General features: G+C 41.0%; 1 protein-coding gene across 1 annotated transcript in view; it reads right to left on the bottom strand.

The window, feature by feature from the left end:
• Positions 1-21250, bottom strand: part of LOC145341982 (sodium/hydrogen exchanger 5-like) — a 230182-nt gene extending 208932 nt beyond the window's left edge. Inside the window, exon 1 of the mRNA XM_080187101.1 lies at positions 20857-21250. Coding sequence (XP_080043227.1) covers positions 20857-21187 — 331 coding nt within the window. The 5' untranslated portion in view covers positions 21188-21250. The remainder of the gene's footprint in view (positions 1-20856) is intronic.
• Positions 21251-22906: the final 1656 nt, after the last annotated feature.

The following is a 22906-nucleotide window of genomic DNA, read 5'->3' on the forward strand; positions in this document are numbered from 1 at the left end:
AGGAAATAACAACTCCGAATTCCATTGTTGGCAAATCAATGCAACATTTGGGTAAACAACCAGTCACAACAGAAGGCCAAAAATGCCCCCAAAAGAAGCTGCGGCCTTGAAACAACTGAGGAACCAGTTGGCAAAGAAGGCTCAAGAATGTTCCTACACTCCAGGAAGAAGCCAATAAGTACAAGAATGAGAAGCAGTGCTAAAGAAAATGGTTAGATATATACCTAGCCTGGCAAGAGAAAATAGAATTTCGCACCAAAGAATGAAAAATTCTAAAACAATTAGTGAAAGTGCATTCACAGAATGTAAGCTTAAAGGATAGTGGGAGGAATTACGTTCTGTTAACGAAAAACTGACCAGTAATGACAAACAAATTTCACATACGAGCTTGAAAAGAAAAATGAGAATACTGGAATGTTGCTCACAGGAAGTAGAACACTTGAAAGAGAATTTCAACTGCTTAGATGATGACCTTTTTGCAACATATCTAATAAACACAGATCTTCAATTAAAGATTAATGAACTTCAGACATCAAAAGTCTCTAGTAACCATCTATGCAAAATGCCTGAAGTAGGAGAACGAATCACTGATACATCAGAACAGTTGCTTGAAAGCAGATCCAGTAAATAAAAGGGAAAAACTTTTTGAACGTCGGCCCAATCTGAACAACATGAAGGATGAGGTAGACATTACGGAAGAGCAAATCCAAACTCTGAAAGCAGATAAAAATTGTATTAAACAAACTGATGATCAAATGAGTAAATTGAGAGTTCAAGGAGCAGTGAACATAGAAGAAATATTCTGAAAAGAACTGAACGTCCAGGTGAAGTTAAGAATCCTGCACATAACTCTGAAACAAAGACAACAACCTATCAGAGCTGTTGCTGAACTGAATGAAAAAGATTCATAAGCTTGGAAACAACTGGAAAAGTACTCAGAAATTTGGATAAAATTGTAAAACAAGTGGGAATATGGCTTCCGTTTTTGGAACCAAAGCTTTCAGATATATCACAATGACCCATGCAATGCGGAAGCAGCAAAAAAAAGTGAGCAGTGTTCATTTACCCTGCAAAAAAAAATGATTTGCAGGGGTGGGGCGGCGTGGTTAAAGTTTCTAGATCACCTGAATTTTTGAATTCAAGAATTTGACAGAGGGAGATTGGGGGCAATGACATTAGATAGTAATAACAATGTAAGGCATAGGATAAACTATAATCACTTAAAATCAATAATCTAAAAACTTGGGAGGGTGGGGTAGTTTCAGGTTCTGGCACATTTAGGTTAGTGTGGAACTGAGTACAGTGCCGCCCACAGTGATGCAAGAAAGCACATTGAAGATGGCTTTGAAGAAGAAGCCATCTTCTGCACCCAGCATCAGCCTTGTGTTGAATAGACAACAGATCTATAATCAACACCTTACAACTATAGACATATGCATCAATTAACCATAGAATAGAGGGGATGGAGGAAGACAAGAGATGGAATTTAATGCCCCGCATTCTCGCAGTTTGGAGGCAGGGAGTCCTTGTGATCTGATGAGTGGGTGGGGGAGGAAGGAGCGCAGTGGAGATCCTGCTGGTCTTCTCACATGAAGGCTAACTGAGGTCTTCAAGTAGTTGGTGGGCCAAACACACAGCAAAACTGGCTGGGTTTGCCTGCAGTCTTCAGGGAAGATTGGGGTGGGGTGGCTTCCCTCTCTCAAGAATTCTATGCCCAATTGAGTAGCCACACAGGATGAAGGAGGCCACCTCCCTGTTCTTAATGTCCACCCTACTCCATGAGACCACCCCTACCTGATTCAAGAACATTCATTGACAATCCTCTGTGTAGACTCCAGTGCAACACTGACAGTGATCACTGCTCCCTATCATGCTAAAAGTTATCATGCTGAAAAGCTATCAAGCCCAATCGTGCCGAAAGCTAGTGTCTTTTGCTACCAAGTAATCCTGTTGGACTTTAAACTTGGTGTTGAGAGACTTCTTACTGTGTTTACCCCAGTCCAACACCGGCAGCTTCACATCCAAATCATGCTACCAGTACTGGAGGGCTGCTGACTTCTGGCTGAAAATGCTTGGGGTGGGGAAGGGAAAGAGAGAGGGGGATTGAGTGTGAGGAGAGCAGGATATGTGCCTCACATGAGAGGTTTGCACATTTTCTACAGTGAGCCATGGTAGGAAGATTTCTGTCGCCATTTAGGCAGTTCATTCTCTTGGAGCTTCTGAAAGATCAGATTGGCGTGTATGCCACTAGTTTTTGTTGTGAAGGTTAGGCTCTCCATCACCAATGTTAAATTCCACTCTAGTGATTTGTAAAACAACTCCTCAAAGGGATTAAACAACAGATAGGCTAGGAAGTCTTGTCTGAGGAAATTACCTCTGAAATAAACAACTGAGATTGCTTATGTAAATAGATGTTTCTCAAGGGGGGGTGGAATTATAACCAAGATGATTGTTGAAGGAGACAAAATATTTTTATAAAATTTTACATTTCATATATTGTACTATATCAGTTTTCTTGGTATATCTGCATTATCTGTGAAGTACCACATAAAACTGAAGTGATTTTACACTTTGTAAAATAGAGAAGCATATCAAAAAACAAACACTGAAGATGAAAAGGGTCAAAAATCCATCTTTACAGGGGTCCTGCACCAAGCAGCACCAGCATTCCCAAGAACAACTATCCCCCCACCCAAAACCCCTGATGATCTGCAATGTTGCTATTGCTTTTACCCTCTGTCAGTTTTGAAGCCAGCAGCAGGCATTGCTAGAGCTAAACACTATTTACTACATACTTTTATAAACAGGGCGTTTTTTTTTTGGCAGGCAGGATAAGCCTAATTTTCTTGGTCGTTATGTGTTTCTTAAACCATGTAACAGGTTTCTAACATCTACTCCTAATAATTTATCAACTCCATATATGTTATGGGATTTTACTATATGTTTAAATTAATTCATTCAATAAATTTTCTCTCCCATATACTCCATTCCATTGGGTATAAACTCAGTGCAATATGAACATACATTAGAATTACAAGATAATGTATTCTACTTGATTTACAATGGTCTACCTGCCAGTTTGTGGCTGACATATTTTGATGTGCTAGTACCAGACTGGATATATTCTAATTTACAAGCTTTCATAATTCAAAAAGATTTCTTGGTGTAGGTGTCAGGGGTCAGAATCATCTTTCAGTAGCTGTACTGATGACCAACACAACATAAACAAATCTAACGTCTCGTCCTCCTCCACAGTATCATTATGGTCAGCAGGGTCATTATGGGAGTCTTCAAAAATTGACTTAGCACTTCATGACATTTCATGGTATTTGCTCAGCAAGAAGAAGAAAATCTCTTTCTGCCCCTCACCTCAATTGATACGTCAGCAATCTGTGTTGAAAACTTTGGAGGATGCTCAAGGAGAAATATGGACACGGAATAGTCACTGTGGTGTTGAAGGGACGGACACAATGAACAAACTTACTTTACTTTATCCTCAAACTGTACGCATTGGAGATATGGCTGTTCATTACAGTACTGAACAGAAGTGACTGCCGCAATCCATATAAAGCCTTGTAAGGGGATTTTCTTGGGGGTTTCACTTTGGAGGATGGGGTGGGTTGTGTTCAGCTAACGTAAAGACTTGCATAAGACAGTATGCAGTTAAATACATTCTTCATTTGACCAACACGTATTGGGAAAAAGAGATAGTCAAAGGATTCCAACTTCTTTCTGACATTACATCACATGAGCACAACAGATATACATTTCCAAAGATTCACTCTTCCTGCCCAACCTGTCATCTAAGCTGGATGGTCCAATTACATTAATACACTTTATTTACTTTGGCCAATAGCATTCTATCTTCCAGCGGAATTCAGAATTCATTGGTCAACCAAATCCAGGTGTTCTTCCCCCCCTGTTGCCTAGTAACCTTATCTACACAAATCAGGTGGGTCCAAGGGTCACTCTAACACTTGCAGTCCTGGGAACAAGGAGGGAGTCATCTTTCTTGTCTGTTTTCTGTCCCCTTGTCATTGGAGGCTGAATACGTCTATGAATTACTGCTAGAAGCTGAATCTTTCTATTAACTTCAAAAACCTTGATAGCTTGTAGCTGCCTGGCCTGCACCAGGTATATACTCTATGCTTCATTGTTCCAAAATAATGTGATCTGTCTTGCTAAACTTATTTCCCATTATGCCTAGGTGTAAACTGCTTGTTGGCCAGTGCTCACAAGAAAATACAAAAATACAGTTTAAATCTATAATATTTGTTCAAAACTGATTATATGCTTATACAGATAATACTGTTGTATGATATGAGTCCCATTGTGATATCTTTGGTATATTATGTATATGGCACACTGCGATCCCTATTTTCAGCTAATCTACTTTGTTTTACTAGTCCAAAAAGCAGGGGTTTCGGTATCCCCTGCTACAAGTCTTCATTGTGGTAATGTCCTCCCTTATGTAATGTGGGCCAAACACCATTCAAATTGGATGGATCCAATAGAAAAAAAACAAACATTCCTGAAATATTATGGGTCACCAGCAGCACAGTTCTGTAAACTCTCAGCCTTACACACTCCTCACTCTTTGATCACTATAAAGCACGGGATCTACTCTAGTTAAGGGTGGCATGTAGAAGGGTATGCTTCTAGCCATCATCTCAGAGTTTGACACAAAATCAGTGAATCTACCAGACTTTGCTACCTGCATGCAAAACACAAGCAGCAGAGACAGCTAAGTGGTTCTTCGCACAATCTGAAAAGCTTTGTAACCCTATGACATCAAAATGTCAATCAGACAGGCAACAGACAGGGAGGAGGCACCATGAGCATTCATAACTTTAACTAGGATGAAGTCAGGCAATCATGCACAAGATGGAAATGTTTGCAGATATTAGGCAATGGTGGCAACTCTTGTCCAGTAAATGTAGTTTATTCCATGGAACATTAAAAAAGGCAATGGATCTGACAATTTCTCATCTGTAGTACTGAAATCCAGTGCTGAAGTATCTCAGCTCTCAACCTTGACAATCAGTCCACCATTTCAAAAGCTTTGAATGTGATAAATACTCAGCATTCATTTGGAAATTTGCAGCTGAAAGAGCACACAAGTAGCTCAAATCCAATTAAGACAGGGCAGTTAGTCTTGGCAGCTTGGCTTAGCATCCATCTCTGATGCAATGTTACTCAATCATTTTGAAGGCACCTCCATCCTTGTGACCTCTATCACCAATGAAGACAAGAGCAGAAACGTCACTATTTCCTCTCCAAGTCACATGTGATCGCCAGCTTGGACATACATCGCTGTCTTCAAGTCAAAATCCTAGAATTCCCTACCTAATACCACTGTTGTAGCATCATCACCACTTAGGCTGCTGTGGTTTAAGGGCCATTTTCTCAGGTCAGCTAAGGATGGAGAATAAATCCAATGTCACTTTGTGAACTTTTTTTAAAAATCCACCTGAGCAATTGTCAGTTTCAAGTTACTAGACTGGGTGACAATGCTTTGCAGAGAAAACTGCTAGATACACAAGCAAGTGATTCACTGTCAGACAGCAGAATAACTGACATTTACAGAAAATTAAATGTTACAGCCTGCATATTTTAGCAAATGTTACACATTTTAGACAATTCCAAATGTTAATTGGAGATGCAGCAATTATTCTTCCAGTCGAAGTTGTTTATTGCTCTAATAACAAGATGCAGAGGGACAGGTGTTACTAAAAAAAAGTGATGAAGGATGATTTTGTGTGCATACTAAATGGAAAAGATCAGGCTGTTGAAATTAGAAGTTTAACTTTCCCTACTGTCAAGTGATTTCAAAGTATGCTGGAACATACAGACAGTAGGAAGATCCTGCATGAGCACAAATTTCAAATTCTGCATCTTGTAAAAGGCTGTTCATCTCACAGGAGAAAAAAAAAGCAAAATCTTTCCTTCACCATCCTCCCCATCCCCAACACATTTTCTTGTAGTTACATTACATCACAATACATTGTGTCATCCATCGAACAAGTGTTTTCCTGGAAGGATAAAATATACGTTATCCTGTTTTATCAATTTTTAAGTCAGAGATGACATCTGTAGCATTTTTGTACAGATTTATATGGAAGGGGCTAGAGACACGTTGTACAATCTGCACTTGAGGCAAGACAATTTCTGATCAACATGGAATGAATTGCAGTTGGTGTTCATCTCCATATTGCAAAGAGGCGTCTTGAGTTCACCTCCGTATGTTATCAGAACATGATGTGCAGCTAGGGCCAGTAATGAAAGTGGTCCAAAAGTCCTGGGCAGTTTCATTCTGTCAATCGCTAGGATTGACATAGCTATCATTTTGGAATGGCCACAAAACAGAACAGAAAACAAGAAATGTTATTTGTCCAATAGGTGCCCAGCTTTAAAGTGTTATGAAAGTGAAATGCACGAGATCTAAAGCATGCAACTCCCAGCTGGTATTGCTTCTGAATCCAAATTCCCATCTGTGTTCTTCAGTCTTATTTTTTCCCACTGAACAAAGTTATCTTAGCAGCAGCAGTGCCGTTTTAAGTGGAATTGTGAATGAATTTATGAAAAGTTTGTATTTACATAGTGCCTTTCTATGACCACTGGATTTCCCAAATCGCATTAACGATAATTATTTTTGAAGTGTAGGCCCTGTTGTAACTCAGGGAAACATGACAACAAATTAGTGCACATTAGTGCAACAAAACGACAATTTGCTTATGCTGATTATGGTTAATCTGTTTCTATGACGCCAATTAGGGGAATAAATACTGACCACAACAAAATGCCATGGGATCGTTTACATCCACTCTAGAAGGCAGATGGCTCTTTGGTTTAACATCTTATCCAAAAAAAAAAGCACCAGCAAAAGTGCAGCACTTTTTCAATGTTGTGCTGCAGCATCAGTCTCAATTTTTGCTCTCACGGCTGAAGTCAAATTTGAACCTAGAACCCGGTGACTCAGAGGCAAGAGTGCTGCTAACTGAACCACGCCAGATACTGTGTGTTTCACCAAGTACTTTGATCTTTTGATGTTGTTCTCTTATCAATGATTCTACATCCAACAGTTCCTCAACATCAATTGATCTCTTTGTGCAGTGCAACTACTGTTTATTCCAGAGATGTCTCACTCCTAGTCCCTTAATTCCGCTCCACCAGTTTCACCTGTCATTGATCTTCTCCCATTCTCCGTTAATTTACATCTGTTTCTCAGTGTTTTCCTGCATTGTTCTATTTGGATTCTTCCATGCATTGGTCTATTTGGTTGTCGTCAGCATAGTTAATCATTTGAGAACGTTCAGTGCAGCCTGTTCCTATTCTCCTTTACTCAGAGCATGTATATCCAATTCCTCTTATAGTTCTTGGCAAGTCTTTTTAAAAGACTCAAAACAGTTCTGGGCAAAAGGCAGAAAAGTAGAAACTGGACTTTGAAAACCTTTGGGAAAGGAAATTGGATATTGCTGAAAGGTTATTTGGATTAATGATGAATATAGGCCAAATACTCCTAGGGTGTGAATGGTACTCTTCCAATAAGATTATATGGCTGTAATACTTGGCTTAAGTGAACTGGGGATTTTTACATTGTCGCAACATTTTAAAAATAAAATATGTAAAAATGTAAATAAGATCTCAATTACAGTTTAAATAACTGGAATATATGATCCAATGACCAGATTATTTCTTCCACGAGGTGGAATGGATTGATTTATCAATTGACAGCCACCCAAGTAATATGCAGATAGCAAACTTCAGCTTTTTTTTAAAAAAAGTTATCAAAATTAAATACACTGTTTAGAGTATAATTTACATTCCACCAAGTTATTAGGTCTTCAATCTTTCATTTCAAGAAGTAGTAAGCAGTAACAGACAGCAAGCTTGAGGGATATTATGGAGTGAACAGATCTGATTTAACATTGCACTACAGGTCGACCCAGTTTGAATGAATAAAATGCAACAATCCTATGAGCTTACTCCAGTCCTTCATTCAGCACAATGCTCTTGAATATGCCTCATTAAAATAAAAAATACTGAATGGAAAGTGTGTCATGTAGCAAGTGACACAATAAGAGGCTACAAACTGACCTGTTACATTTTCAGGAGAAGGGAGGACGGTTGGCAGTGCGGTAATTTTTCACATATTTCAGAGAATAATTTTAAAATCTATACAGGTTGGAATTGATAGAACAGAACTGGTTTGCTAAATAAAGCAATGTAATTTACATAAAGTAAATGCAATTTCCATTGATCATGAGGGGCTTCTTCTATTAAATGGTTCCCACTTGACCATTTTATATGCCAGAGAGAGTTCATTCTCGGCCCGTGAAATGACATCCTCTCTCTGCTCACAGTTGATTTTGATTCCTAGCTTTTGAATGTCAGACTCTGATTTTACCACGTTAAACCTTTCACTGATGATCTGCCCAGTGTACCAGTTTTCTAGTTATAGGCTACACCCTGAGAAATGGATTGCAGGACGGTACTGCTCATTGTTCAATTAAGATAATTAGAGAAGGGAGGCTCCTCATTACATTGCAATTCATTCATCCAGTGAGACTCTAATGTTCCACCTCTGTAGGATCTCACTGTTTCTTAAATAACTGCAGGGTTTTTGTTCTCTAAAATTATTGCATGTTGATCAGTGTGTTTGTAGCATTTCTATATCAGTCCAATAATTACCTTTTATTAACTTAAAGCTGAATCCCCTAGTTCTGTGTCAACTTATTCTGCATTTTCAGTAGTTTTTTATTCTCTTATCTCTCAGAGACCTCCTTTTCAAGCTGAAAACTTTTGGGGGAGCAAAATGGCAATCATTGCAGGGTAGTGTTGAGAACTGCTTCACTACTAAATGTTTCACATCTCAAAGATTCAACTACATGGTTGTAGGTAGGGTATTGCACATTGTACCGTAAGACTTAATGAAGTCTTCCTAGTCTGCAGGAGGTTAATGGTATGTATTTATTAACTACAAGAACAACATGCATATGTACAATAAAGGGTTCAAGTCAGGGGTTGTCGCCATGCTTTCTTCATCACTCTGGTGAACAATAGACCAATTCCTAGGTGCGGGTTCCATGCTCTCTTATATTACAGCATGAGTGATACTGCACACAGTCCCACGTTAACCCCATTTCCCCCTTCAAATTACTGGGCTCGTAGGTTCAGGTGGTCTAATAGCCTTATAACCATTCCAAATGCATTCACCCTAGTCTTAGGAATGGTAGCTCTTTTGTTCTTGTTAGCTGATTGGGAAGCTGTTCTGGTATCTTTTATCTTTCAATTCCTAGTATTGAATCACTCGTTATCAATTTGGCAGTTGTTGTGATAGGTGGTTGTTTCATCCCCTTTCTTGCAGTGTGGATGAATGCCGAACACATCTGAATGTCATTTTCTTTCCTCCTGTGGGTCATCGCAGTGTGTTCTTACGATGGAAGATGGCCATTCCTGTTATGAGTATATGGGTTTTTTTTAAAGGAACCTCAAGTTTACATTTGTGTGGTGTACTTTCAGCAATGGATGGCTATTACTTGCATCCAGCATCATCTGTGGTCTCTGTCATGCTGGTCAGCAGTTGCAGCATTTGCTCTGTGATTGTAATGTTGACCTCATCAACAGTTGTCAGGGCTGGAGGTGGAGGCTTTTCTAGTTGTTAGTTGCTCTCTTGTCTGCCCTGCACAGGAGGCATATGATAACCATTTAAGTGGTTAGTCGGTCTGACCAGTGAGTCCTTTACAGCATCTGCAATGAAAAATGGACAAAACTTGGTCTGCAAAGAGAGAAGACCGTTCAGAGTTGAAGTTCCAATAAGGATACTCACGTTGGAGCTTTTGGAAGCTTGCAGTTCTGTACAACTTACAGGAACTGTTGCCTTGACATCCCTACCATTTTGTGGAGATTCTGGGCTTCACATCATCATTGCTCAAGAGAGATAAAGATTAGTTATAGATGACGTATATCAGCTCAAAGATTTGTTTTGTCATCATACCTGGTTCCAAAATCATGTCTGTGACTGACAACCATTTTAACTTTATGACAATCCAGTGGTCAATTTGTTACTGTTGTTGTTTTTCATTTCGGATTCATTTACCTGGATTTAGATCCCTCAGCTGTTGTGAGATTTGAACTCAGTTTCTCCAGAGTGTTAGTCAAGGATTTCTAGTTCTGTAATACTGCCATATAAAGTAGTGAAGCCCAATGCAAGCTAGAGGAACAGCACCTCATCTTTTGATTAGGCACTTTACAGTCTTTGGGGCTCAACAACGTCAGACCATGAATTCTGTCCTTCATTTTGCATTTTTTTCTCCCAATTGTCAGCCTGCATTTTGGTACCATGTTTTTGCTTTCAGAAAGCCCAGGCTTTCACTATTACACTATTAACACATTTTGCTATTTTGCTTTCTAATAGTGCTGACCTTTATTCTGATATTAACACCTACCGTAGACCAATCTTTGTGCCTTTAATACTAACATTCTGATGACTTGTGTTCCATAACATCCTGTCATTTAATCTTCCCTGATTTTCTCTTTTGCTCCACCTACCATTTGTCCCTTTTTCAACAGCTCAAAACCCATCACATTCTTATCTCTCTACAGTTATGAAGAAGCATCATATTGGACTCAATATAAGTCTTGTTTGTTTCTCAGTTGCTTCTAGGTGGTGCTTTCTGTTTTTATTTACTGCTGGTACTTGTACAACATGTTTCTTTTTTTAAAAAAAAAGCTCATTAGAAAGATGTCAGCCTTGACTCTTTTTTAAAATTCATTCATGGGAAGTGAAGGTCACTGGCTGGGCCAGCATTTATTGCCCATCAGCTGAGTAGCTTATAAGGTCATTTGAGAGAGCAGTCAAGAGTCAGTCACATTGCTGTGGATCTGGAGTCAATGTAGGCCAGACCAGGAAAGGACAGCAGATTTCCTTCCCTAAAGTGCATTAGTGAACCGAATGGGGTTTTGTTTTTACAACAATTGCATGGTCACCATTAATGAGTCTAGCTTTTCAACTGAACACAATCTAGGTTAACACTTCAGTGCAGTACTGAGGGAGTGCTACACTGTCGGTAGTGACGTATTTCAGGTGAGACATTAAACTAAACTCTTTCAGCCTGAATTGGGTGCAAAAAGATCCCATGGAACTGTTCAAAGAGCAGAGCAGTTCACTCAGGTGTCATGGTCAATATATGTTCCTCAGTCAAAAGTCACTAAAAAAAACTATTTGTTCATGTTGAGAGGGGGCAAAAGTTGACCTCTTCTTGGGAAATAAGGAAGGGCAGGTGACGGAAATGTTAGTGAGGGATCACTTTGGGACAAATGACCATTATTATATTAGTTTTAAAGGTATCTATGGAGAATGATAGGTCTGTCCCAAAAGTTAATATTCTAAATTGGGGCAAGGCCAATTTTGATGGTATCAGGCAGGAACTTTCAAATGTTAATTGGGGAAGTCTGTGGGAAGGAAAAAGGACATCTGGTAAGTGGCATGCTTTCAAAAGTTTGTTAACCAGGGTTCAGGGTAAACACATTCCTCTTAGAGTGAAGAGCAAGGCTGACGGAAGTCTGGAATCCTGGATGACTCGGGATATTGAGGCCCTGGTCAAGAAGAAGAAAGAGGCACATGACATGCATAGGCAGCTGGGATCAAGTGAATGCCTTGAAGAGTAAAGGGGGTGTAGGAGTAGAGTTAAGAGAGAAATCAGGAGGGCAAGTAGGGGACACAAAATTGTTTTGACAGACAAGGCAAAGGAGAATCCAAAGAGCTTTTACAAATACATAAAGGGCAAAAGAGTAACAAGGGAAAGAGTAGGGCCACTTAAGGATCAACAAGATCATCTATGTGTGGATCCACAAGAGATGGGCAAGACACTAAATGAATATTTCTCATCAGTATTTACTGTTGAGAAAAGCATGGATGTTAGGAAACTTGGGGGAATAAACAGTAATGTTTTGGGGAGTGTACATATTACAGAGAAAGAGGTGCTGGAAGTCTTAAAGCAAATCAAAATAGATAAATCCCCAGGATCTGATGAAGTATATCTCAGGATGTTGTGGGAGGCTAGGGAGGTAATTGCGGGTCCCCTAGCCAAGATATTTGAATCATCGATAGCACTGGTGAGGTACCTGGAGATTGGAGTGGCAAATGTTGTGCCTTTGTTTAAAAAGGGCTGCAGGGAAAAGCCTGGGAACTACAGGCCAGTAAGCCTCACATCTGTGATGGGTAAATTGTTGGAAGGTATTGAGAGACAGGACCTACAAGCGTTTAGAGATGCAAGGACTGATTTGAGACAGTCAGCATGGCTTGCTGTTTTTCAAACTGGAGGCCTGTGACCAACGGTGTGCTTCAGGGATTGGTGCTGGGCCCACTGTTATTAGTCATTTATATTAATGATTTGGATGAGAATATAGGGGGCATGATTCGTAAGTTTGCAGATGACACCAAGATTGGTGGCATAGTGGACAGTGAAGAAAGTTATCTCCAACTGCAACAGGTTCTTGATCAATTGGGCCAGCAGGCTGACGAATGGCAGACGGAGTTTAATTTAGACAAATGCGAGATGATGCATTTTGGTAGACTGAACCAGGGTAGAATTTACTCAGTTAATGGTAGGGCATTGGGGAGAGTTACAGAACAAAGATCTAGGGATACATGTTCATTGCTCCTTGAAAGTGGAGTCATAGATGGACAAAGTGGTGAAGAAGGCATTCGGCATGCTTGGTTTCATCGGTCAGAACATTGACTACAGGACTTGGGACATCTTGTTGAAGTTGTACAAGACGTTGATACGGCCACACATGGAATACTGCATGCAGTTCTGGTCACCCTATTATAGAAAGGATGTTATTAAACTAGAAAGAGTGCAGAAAAGATTTACTAGGGTGCTACTGGGACTTGATGGATTGAGTTATAAGGAGAGGCTGAATAGACTGAGGCTTTTTTCTCTGGCGTGTCGGAGGCTGAGGGGTAACCTTTCTAGGTCTATAAAATAATGAGGGGCATAGACAAAGGTAGATATCAATATCTTTTCCCAAAGGTAAGGGAGTCTAAAACTGGAGGGCATGGATTTAAGGTGAGGGGGGAGGTGAAGTGTCAAGAGGGGCTTTTTTTTAAAAAAAACACAGAGGGTGGTGAGTGTCTGGAACAAGCTGCCAGAGGTAGTAGAAGAGGTGGGTACAATTTTATCTTTTAAGAAGCATTTAGATAGTTACATGGATATGATGGGTATAGAGGGGCATGGGCCAAATGCAGGCAATTGGGATTAGCTTAGGGGTTTTATCAAAAAAGGGCAGCATGGACAAGTTGGGTCGAAAGGCCTGTTTCCATGCTGTAAACCCCTATGACTCAATGTAGGAGATTGCTATTTGTGGGATCTTGCTGTGCACAAATTGGCTGTAAAGCATTTTGGGATAACCCACAGCTATAAAAGTACTATATGAATGCGTGCAATTTCTTGTTTCCTGAGAGAAGACATTTCAGATATAATATGGTGGTATATTCTGGGCTCAGGGAAAACACACATTTCCTCCAGTAACTTTGGCATACATCAACTTGTAACTTCATAAAAAGATACTTTTTCAAAATAAAAAGACACACATGATTAAGCAGCAATTCTCTGCACTTAACATCAAGTTCCTGATTTATAGATAATTGGACACTGCAGAAGCTCCACTAGAACCACATAATGTGAACTGAATGCTCAAAATATACTTTTCCTGTGAGGATTTGAATTTTGCCACATACCCCTTAACCTGCTATCATTGATAATCACCATCCAATGAATCCTGCTGAAAACAGAGTGTACGTGGGGCCAGGATGGTCTCAGCCACAAGATTCCCTTTGCTGCCAAGCACATCCATGAGTCATTTGATTAAAGTGGAAAGAACTTCAAGGACCATTCCCCATCAAATGGGCAAATAAATTGGGATAAATGGATGTGAATCAACAGAGTGAAAAAGATGAAAATTCATCTGTTCTCCTGCACAACAACCTTAACAAGTGAAAACACTATTGAGAATGCATCAGTTTCCAATGGTGAAATCAGGAGTTCTGATTCCTATCCTTTATTTGGCAAGAGGGCTGCATTCTTAAGTCCATAAATTGAGACAAAGATTCTACTGAAGTACAAAACCATAAATGTTACAAAAAAAACCTTTCTCTCCACTTGCCCACTCAAGAACCCAAAAGTAGGAATAATCAGAAAACATTCACTCTGTCCCATTTTCATTCAACAGTCTCAACATGTTCCAACATCCTCATTGAGAACAGACTGATACTTCATAAAACAATATTTCATGTCTGTAGTTCTACAATGCTTTATTGTACATTGCAACAAGTCTGCATTCTCAAGCAAGATGCTAAGTAAACCATAAAAGATGGCATTTGCCAATAATAGAATATAATTTCAAAACAGTACAGATATAAAATAAGATACAATTTCAGTAGAAAATTTTCTTTTATGACCAAGCCCTTGAATAATGCAGAGCACAAACTGCAGAGTGGCAAAGTCCATTGAGAAACAGGGTATGGGATCAATGGCAGGGAGTAGGGGAGTCGGAGCAACACCCAAGCTAGAGTTCATTTCCTATCAGCTGGGAACAGGAGGAATTGACTAGGGCCAAAATGAACTTTTCTTAAAAAAAGGAAAAGAAATATTGATTTAAAAGTGAACAGCTGACAATATCCATGAACATTGTTTAGGGGGAAAATAGCCATGTGCATATGAGCTGAATTAGAAGGGAGTACTGCTTCTCAGTCTTTCGGCTAAGATCAAGTGTAGTTCTGTTGTCCTGCACTTCGTTGAAGACATGAGGTTACACTGAGGCTTCATTTGTAACATTTTTTTAAAGCAGCATCTAGGCCCTTTTCACTAAGATGCAAGATCAAGCCTTGAGAGGAGGTGCAATGCCTGCTCCAATCAGATTGGATGAAGCCCAAGACATGGTGAGTCTGTCTTGTCAGCTTGGATCTGGAGTGTCTCGGTCTTTTGGGTGGATCTGCAGTGTCTCACTTGCTGAGACTTTGATATAAACAAACAAATAAAAAAAGACGTTTGTTGTAATAGAAGTGCATTAAGATGAGACTTTCAAAAGAGGGGGGCAACTGTGATTTTCATAGGGTTGAGTGTATGTTTTGGATGAGGCATTGTTTCGAGGAATAGCTGCTCTCCCCAATGCCTGGCCAATGTTTATTTCTTAGCTAACATTACCAAAACAGATGACCCGGTCACTATCTTTTATTGCTTGCATTGCTGTGTGCAAATTGGCTGCTGCACTTTCTACATTACAGTAGTGATCACACTTCAGCATGCTTTTTGGCTGTGAAGCGCTGAGATAGTGAAAGGTGCTACATAAAGGAAAACAATTTTTCTTACTTCATTAAGAAAGGGAGCCGTTGGCATCATCATCATGGCAATTACTTGGGTTTGGGCGTAAGAAAATCTCCTTGTGTGTCCTCAAAAATTAATCCTTTGTCCTGCATCTTAAACCAAAAGTATACATGGATGGTATTCAACGCTCAACTTCCTTCCTCATTGTCTCCTCTATTTGACCGCATGTTGTGTTCCAATCCCCTAAACACACTAGTACAACCTCAGAGGATGCCTCCAAACAATGCAAATAATTTAACATTATTTTAATTATTTTTAATTAGAGTACTGTATCATAGATATCCAGGAGCTAAGCAAATTGAGTTAGAAAAGTGCCAACCAAGATCATAGTGCAAAAACAGTATCAATTGTCAAGCCTAACCACAAATATTGTGTGACCTGGAAGATCACTCTCCCAAGTACAAGGTATCCTTTACTTCAAATCCAATGAGCGAAATTCTACCATCGATTGGTGGAGCGAGCTGGTAAAGTCGAACGAGAGCCGAGAAATCAGGATCACACCTGCTTTCTCAGCTCTCACGATATTATGAGAGTCAGATTTCCAGCAAGGTCAGGCTCTTGCCGGAAAAGGGCAAGAGGCTGAATAATTTATTTAAATATATTGAAAATGTTAATTTACGTTTTAAGGGGCAGCACGGAAGCACAGTAGTTAGCACTGCTGCCTCACAACGTCAGGGACTCGGGTTCGATTCCCGGCTTGGGTCACTGTCTGTGTGGAGTTTGCACGTTCTCCCAGTGTCTGCGTGAGTTTCCTCCGGGTTCTCTGGTTTCCTCCCACAGTCTGAAAGACATGTTGGTTAAGTGCATTGACCCAAACAGGTGCCAGAGCATGGCGTCTAGGGAATTTCACAGTAACTTTGTTGTAGTGTTAATATAAGCCTTATTTCTAGCACTAATAAATAAGCTTTAAAACAAAAAATTAGTAAGCACGATGCTCAATTGGGCTCTCTTGCCTTTATGGCCTCACCGAGGGAGGTTCATTCCAGTGAGGAAAACACCTACTCCCCATGAACAGGGAACAGTCATGTTGGCCTCACTAGTGGAGCCAAAGGTCACTGAGAACCCGTGAGGAGGCTAAGGGCAAGGTTGGGTACTCTATGGGCAGTGTCAGCTTGCACCTTGGCAATAGCCATTAAGCAGTGCCAGAGGGTGAGGCATGAAAGGGGCAGCCTGATCAGGTGGCAGGGTGCTGCCATTGTGCAATGGGATAGGAACAGGGGGCCACAAGTCGGTCTGAGCAGCACGGGTTGGGGGGGGTGGGAGCGTGGCAGGGGCTAATCGTCCATGTGTTGTGAGCTTGCAATCTGCCAAGGGCTGCCACAATTGCGGGGGTGGGGGTGGGGGGTGTGGAGAGGAACCAGCTCCAGGAGCAGGGGCCTGACAGCTTTCTCTGACTGTCAGGCTCCTGCTACTGAAATTACACATGTAGTGCATCAGAGGTCTGCACATGTGCAGTAGCTCCCTCTTCAGGCTGGCTGGCAAATTAAGCACAGCACCTGCCTGCAGCAGCTAGAAACAGTCTAGCCCATATTTTTACTGACTAAGTGCATACGATTGGATGTGAAAACTTACCCAAAAAACAAATTAGGAACTCTCCCATTTTCATGCTTGCTAAACATTCAGAATCAATCTTGTTAAATTCCACCCAGTGTGTTAATTTTCTCATCCACTTCCCACCTAACCCAAGTTATCTCCATGAAACCAATCATCTAATCAAGGCATTCCCCATTCAATACCTCTCTACAAACAACAGCATAGCAATAATTCCTTTCTTTTCCAAGTAATATTTCCACTTCAAAGGTGCATCAACTCTGTCCTTATAAAGGCTACTCCATGGGTCTGGCCTTTCCAATTTCATCCAATGTGTTAACATTGTTTTATAGGATTTTCAAATGCTTCAGCTCCACCTCTATATCCAAGCTTCTCAGTGTATGAAGTTAGGTTTCAGATCAGCCACAATCACATCGAATGGTGGAGCAGGCTCAAGGAGCTGAGCCCATTCCTATACATTTCCTTGGAGGTACCACTCATGGCTCCATTGCCACCTCTCCTAATGTAACCAGCATATCTACAACAGCTTGTCTCTCCAGATCCTGAGTCAGAAGGTACAATTATTGGTGGATTCCTATTTATTGTCTACATACTGTCCCTGTGTGACATTATCCAGAAGCAAGGGGTCAACTTCTACATCATTGGCTTCTTTTGTTCAAAAAAAGTTTAAATATTTATCTTCATCTTTTAGGCTTTCTATTGCTTACCCTACCCCACCTCATCCTTCTTCAATCTTCTCTAGCCTCAAATCCCTCACCCCTCTGAATTTAGTGTTCTCCTTTAACCTACCACTGGTAGCACAACCATTCTCTGCAACGTATTCCCCGAACTCCTCCAAAATCAAATTTTTCCAAAAGTCAATCCAGAAGGAAGTGTTGCTACGACTGTATGTGGTCTCAGTGAGACCGCATCTGGCTTACAGTATACAATTTTGATCTCTTTACTGAAGAAAGGGTATAGTTTCATTCGAATCAGTTCAGAGAAAGGTCACTTAATGCCCAAAATAAAGGAGTTACTTTATGAGGAAAGATTGAGCAGGTTGGACTTATACCCACTGGAGTTTCGACAAAAGAGGTGATCTTATTGAAACATACAAGATCCCAACAGGACCTTATAAAACGGATGCTAAGAGGATGCTTCTCCTTGTAGGGGAGTCTAGAACTAGGGATGCAGTTAAGAAATTGGAGGTCTTCAATTTAAGATAAGGGGACTTTATTTTCTATTAGAGAGTCAGTAGTCTGTGGAATTCTCTCCCCCAGTGAGCAGCCAAGGCTGGATCACCGAATAGATTCGAGGCTAATTTCGATTGATTTTGATCATTAAAAAAAACCAAGGGCTATATGAGATGGACAAGAAAGAGGAGTTGAGGACACAATCAAATCAGCCATGAACTTATCAAATGACAGAGTGAGCTCGAGGCACCAAATGGGCTACTCCTGCTTTTCATTCTTCTGTAGCTGCTCCAACAAAATATCACCCTCCCTGATCATATCCTTTAAAGGTATAGCTTTTGTTACCTCATGTTTATTGGAGAAGTATTTTGGCAATTTTCATGACATTAAAGGCACTACAGAAATCATGTCGTTCAAATCCAATCAGAAGCGTCACACCATAGATTCATATCCCTACCAAGGTCTGTGGCCAATTTATTTTGGTAAAATACTTCTCAACTTTATAGGCTAGCATGTGTATCTCAGTTTGAGTGGGAGTATGAGGTGGAGGTTAGGAGAATAAACTAGGATATGACGGATCTTGGAGCTGTTGGCACTCCTGCATTAAAAAAAACCCAAATCAATTAATTTTCACCCTATCCAGCTTCATTTTCATTTCCTTTGATCAACAGAAACATGATGGCTTATTTGGCACTGCTATACAATGCTAATAAGCACAAAACATATTTTCCAATTGATCTTAATAGATGAGAAGAACCATTAAATCCATCATTAATTTTTCCATTCGGGTTTTATACAGGAGCCCAAATCACCTGGCAATTTGCTATTCTAATTGTTTACGCAGTTTTGGACAGGGGGGTGCCAATAAAAGAGGCAACATCCAGACAGCAGTCAAAGTGGAAACAGGACTAGGAAAGAGGCAATGGCAATGAGCATTAGCAATCTCATTACTACAAGAACTCTAGTTCATGAAACAATTTAAATCTATGGTTTCCAAAACCGCTTCCCAGTCAAGCTCACTTCAAGGAAAGCAGATTAAATAAGTCAGATTATGAAATAAGAACCATATTGAACTCAAAACATTAACTCTCTTTCTCTTTCCACAGATGCTGCCAGACTTGCTGGGTTTTCCACTAGCACTTTGTTTTTATTTCATACCTCCAGCATCTGCAGTCTTTTGCTTTTTATCAAATCAGATTATCAGAAGATGTGTTACACGCTTGATATAATGTTGACATCAACTTAAAACACTACTCTCAGCAGTGAAATATTTTGCTGGGAGGCAAATTGAAAAATTATGGCAGATAAACTGAAAAAAATTCAGGAACTTCCATTACCCCTTACAGATCTCATGCTCAATAACTGATCACAATATTCTTATCGAGTAGAACCTGATCATTTTCATGCTGTATTGCTTTGAGTGCAGTATCATCTGCCTTGCCAAACTGAAGATTCAATGGTGAATAATTTCCATGATGTGGGTATGCCGGCGTTGGACTGGCGTAAACACAGTAAAAAGTCTGACAACACCAGGTTTTAGTCCAACCTATTTATTTGATAATATTCTCACTAGCTTTCGAGGGGACAGCCTCTTCGTCAATGTCATTCACCTGACGAAGAGGCTGTCCCCTCGAAAGCTAGTGAGAATATTATCAAATAAATAGGTTGGACTAAAACCTGGTGTTGTCAGACTTTTTACTGTGAATAATTTCCAGGCAGCATTGAGACATCGTGTGTGATCGACATGCACCTCACTTCACCTGCCTTTGCTTTACATGCACACCACTTCAGGAGAAAGAACTATGCAGATGGAAATCAGAAGAATGTAACAACACTGTGTGTGAGCAACAGTGAACGAAATGTCTCAGAACTCAGATGGGTTGCATGTAGTGCCCGGGTTGCAGGATGTCCAACACTTTGAGGCAAGAAAATCAATTGTATCAAGAGGTGGTCTTCAAAAACAAAACATAGAACCCCTGCAGTGCAAGAGGTCCTTCAGCCTATCAAGTCAGCACCAACTCTCTGACATCTTACCCACTCCTTTTGGCATTCTAGCCATTCTTTGATTTGATTACTTAATCGCTGTTCTAGGGTAGTAGTCATACCCAGGATGCACTCATTCCAAATACATCATGCATAGATGCATACACCACCCCCCCACCCCCCCACCACCCACCACCTCCCTCCCCCCACCTCCCTCCCTCCCCCCCAAACCCCCGCCACCCACCACCTCCCTCCCTCCCCCCCCCCTGCCCCCCACTGCAAGCACCTGAACTGTCACACAGGCCACTGTTACTCTGCTTCACAGCATTCCATTGGCATTCACAGACTTAAAATAACTAACACAGATAAAAGCTCAACACAAATACCTGCAGCCAAACAGGTGAGCTGTGGGAGACAGTTAGATTCAGAAACATGATCACTTCTTTCGACTCTTTCTCTCACACACAACCGAAGATAGTACAGGTCAACTGCACTCAGATTAACGTGTAGGGATTAGAGTGAATGGATTTAATTAAAAGCAAAACTGTACTCATTGTTTTACAGTTTTGTACGCCTCAAAAGTTGCTCCCTGGAGGAAAAAATAAATGAAATTACATCAGATTGTGGTATCATAAGTTCCTTGAACGGAGTATCTGGTCAGTAGCCAGAAGAGTTTTGCTATGCTTTACTACAAATACTGTCACAGCCGGATGGACTAACGTACCGCCTCTCAAATCTCCGGGCAAAACATGTGTACTCACAGATTTTGGCCAGGCTGGCTACCAATATCCACACTGCTATCAGGAAGGGTCCTTGGACATGAACCCATTGCCACTTCACCATCTCGAAGCCCACGATATCGTGACCTTGAGCTGACCCTCCATCCTCAGCGCTCTGCATTTTTGCTGGGTGGCTGGTTGTCTGTAGCTCCGGGTGGCTGCCGATGCCAGTGAGCTGATGCGAAGGTGTGATCTCAGCTTCTTCCAGTAACTCTGTCAGCGCCGAGGTCCCATTGCTAGCAAGCAAAGCCCTAAGGGCACACAAGAGCAGCAGCGCTGTGATCACGGGCAAGCACAGGCGAGCAGCCGGCATTCTCCCCCACGGCTTGTGTCCTTCACCTGCAGCCGGGATAACCAACAACTCAGAACCTGTCTCCGTACCTCAGCCTCCCTGGATGGATTCTTTGCCTTTTAATTGGGAGAGGCTGATCGGGGGGCACGTGACGAGCAGTGGTACCCAATGACGGCGCTCGGTGTCAAGCTGTCAATCACAGGGGAAAGTGGAACCCTGTCCCTGGACCCAACTCTGCTCTGCTTCCTCATCAGACTTCCAGTTACATCCACCCAGATTCACATCGGTACGCGTATTTCAAATATTGCACACAAACGCATAACACTGTTAAAAAGGTATTTCACATGTCAACTAATTTTGAGTCTCCTTGACACTTAAAGAGACATTGTTTTAAAAAATGTAATTCAAAATTAAATCAAACGCTACAACTAAACAACGTCCTCCTGCTTTGACATGTAGAACTATCTAGCAACATACACCGACAATGTTACGTTGTTGAAGAGGCTGTAATAACTGACTGTTGTAACTATGCTATTAGCAGAGAGGCTGTACTAACTGGTTATTCAGTAACTGTGCTATATTGTCCGAGAGGTTGTGCTGACTGTTGTAACTGTGCTATATTGTCAAAGGGGTTGTGCTAACTGGCTGTATAGATTATTATTTGTGCTACCTCTTTCAAAAGGCAATGATCCTGATTTATCTTTAGCTTCAATACTTCACATCACCGTCTCTGGATAGAGAGGATACAAATCATTAGGTATCAGGCAGGGAGAAAGGTCACTTTTACAGATGTGTTGTCCAAAAGGAGTCAATCACCGTCCCCATGTCCATTTCGCTTATGCTTAATATTACTTGGGGCGGGAGGAAGGGGCTGGTCGCTTCCTTAAGGTCTCCCAATCTATAAAGCTCACATAATTGTTCCAGAAGACGTCTGTAATTCTACATCTACAGTTATGCTTACCATTAGGAAATTGATGATCAAACGCTACAATTAATATTCGTTAGCGTTTAACTCCGGCAGAGGCACCATGGGCTGAATGGCCTCACTCTGAAATGTAAATTCCGCTCCCCCATCCCGATTGTGTATTTGTCTGAAACTAATTAATTCAATGTTTAAAAAACTGTTACTTACGACCCCCACCTCCCCCCCACCCCCACCTCCTGCCTCTTTCAAATATTTGCATATAATCACATAATCTGGGTGGGGATTTGTTTAGTGGGCCGGGAATCCATACTTCAGATTGAAACGCTTGAGTTCAATTAATTTTCCCCAAGATATGTTTTAATGTAAACATTGGATGTAACAATGTGTCGATTTTTCATTTGTTATAGAGAATGAAGAAGCATACAAATAGTTTCGTCAGTTTTCACATTAACCCTGTTTTACAGCAAGGAGCCTACCCAATAGGCAGCAGGGCCAGTCCCCTCCTGTGCCGGACACCTCCAATCGCTGAGTGTGAAAAAAGGCGGGAAATATCGGAATTTGGACTTTATGAGGCTGACCTTTTAGCCTGTCGGTGTCTGTCACGCAGCACTCTCCTCCCCTTCCATAGCAGCGATTCATCACACCCAGAGTTATTGGTGATTCGACATTCATCAATTTCCTTCATGCTGTGTATATGTCAACTTCCCATCCCCTATGGGCCCTATTTTACCATAAACAGACACGAAAACGTGGTAAAGTCGGGTGTGAGGCCATTAACGCAATCCGCGCCCACATCCACACAGATGGCCATTTTA

The sequence above is a fragment of the Carcharhinus amblyrhynchos genome, chromosome 4 (genome assembly GCF_965287045.1).
Source record: "Carcharhinus amblyrhynchos chromosome 4, sCarAmb.v2.hapA, whole genome shotgun sequence".
NCBI lineage: Eukaryota > Metazoa > Chordata > Chondrichthyes > Carcharhiniformes > Carcharhinidae > Carcharhinus > Carcharhinus amblyrhynchos.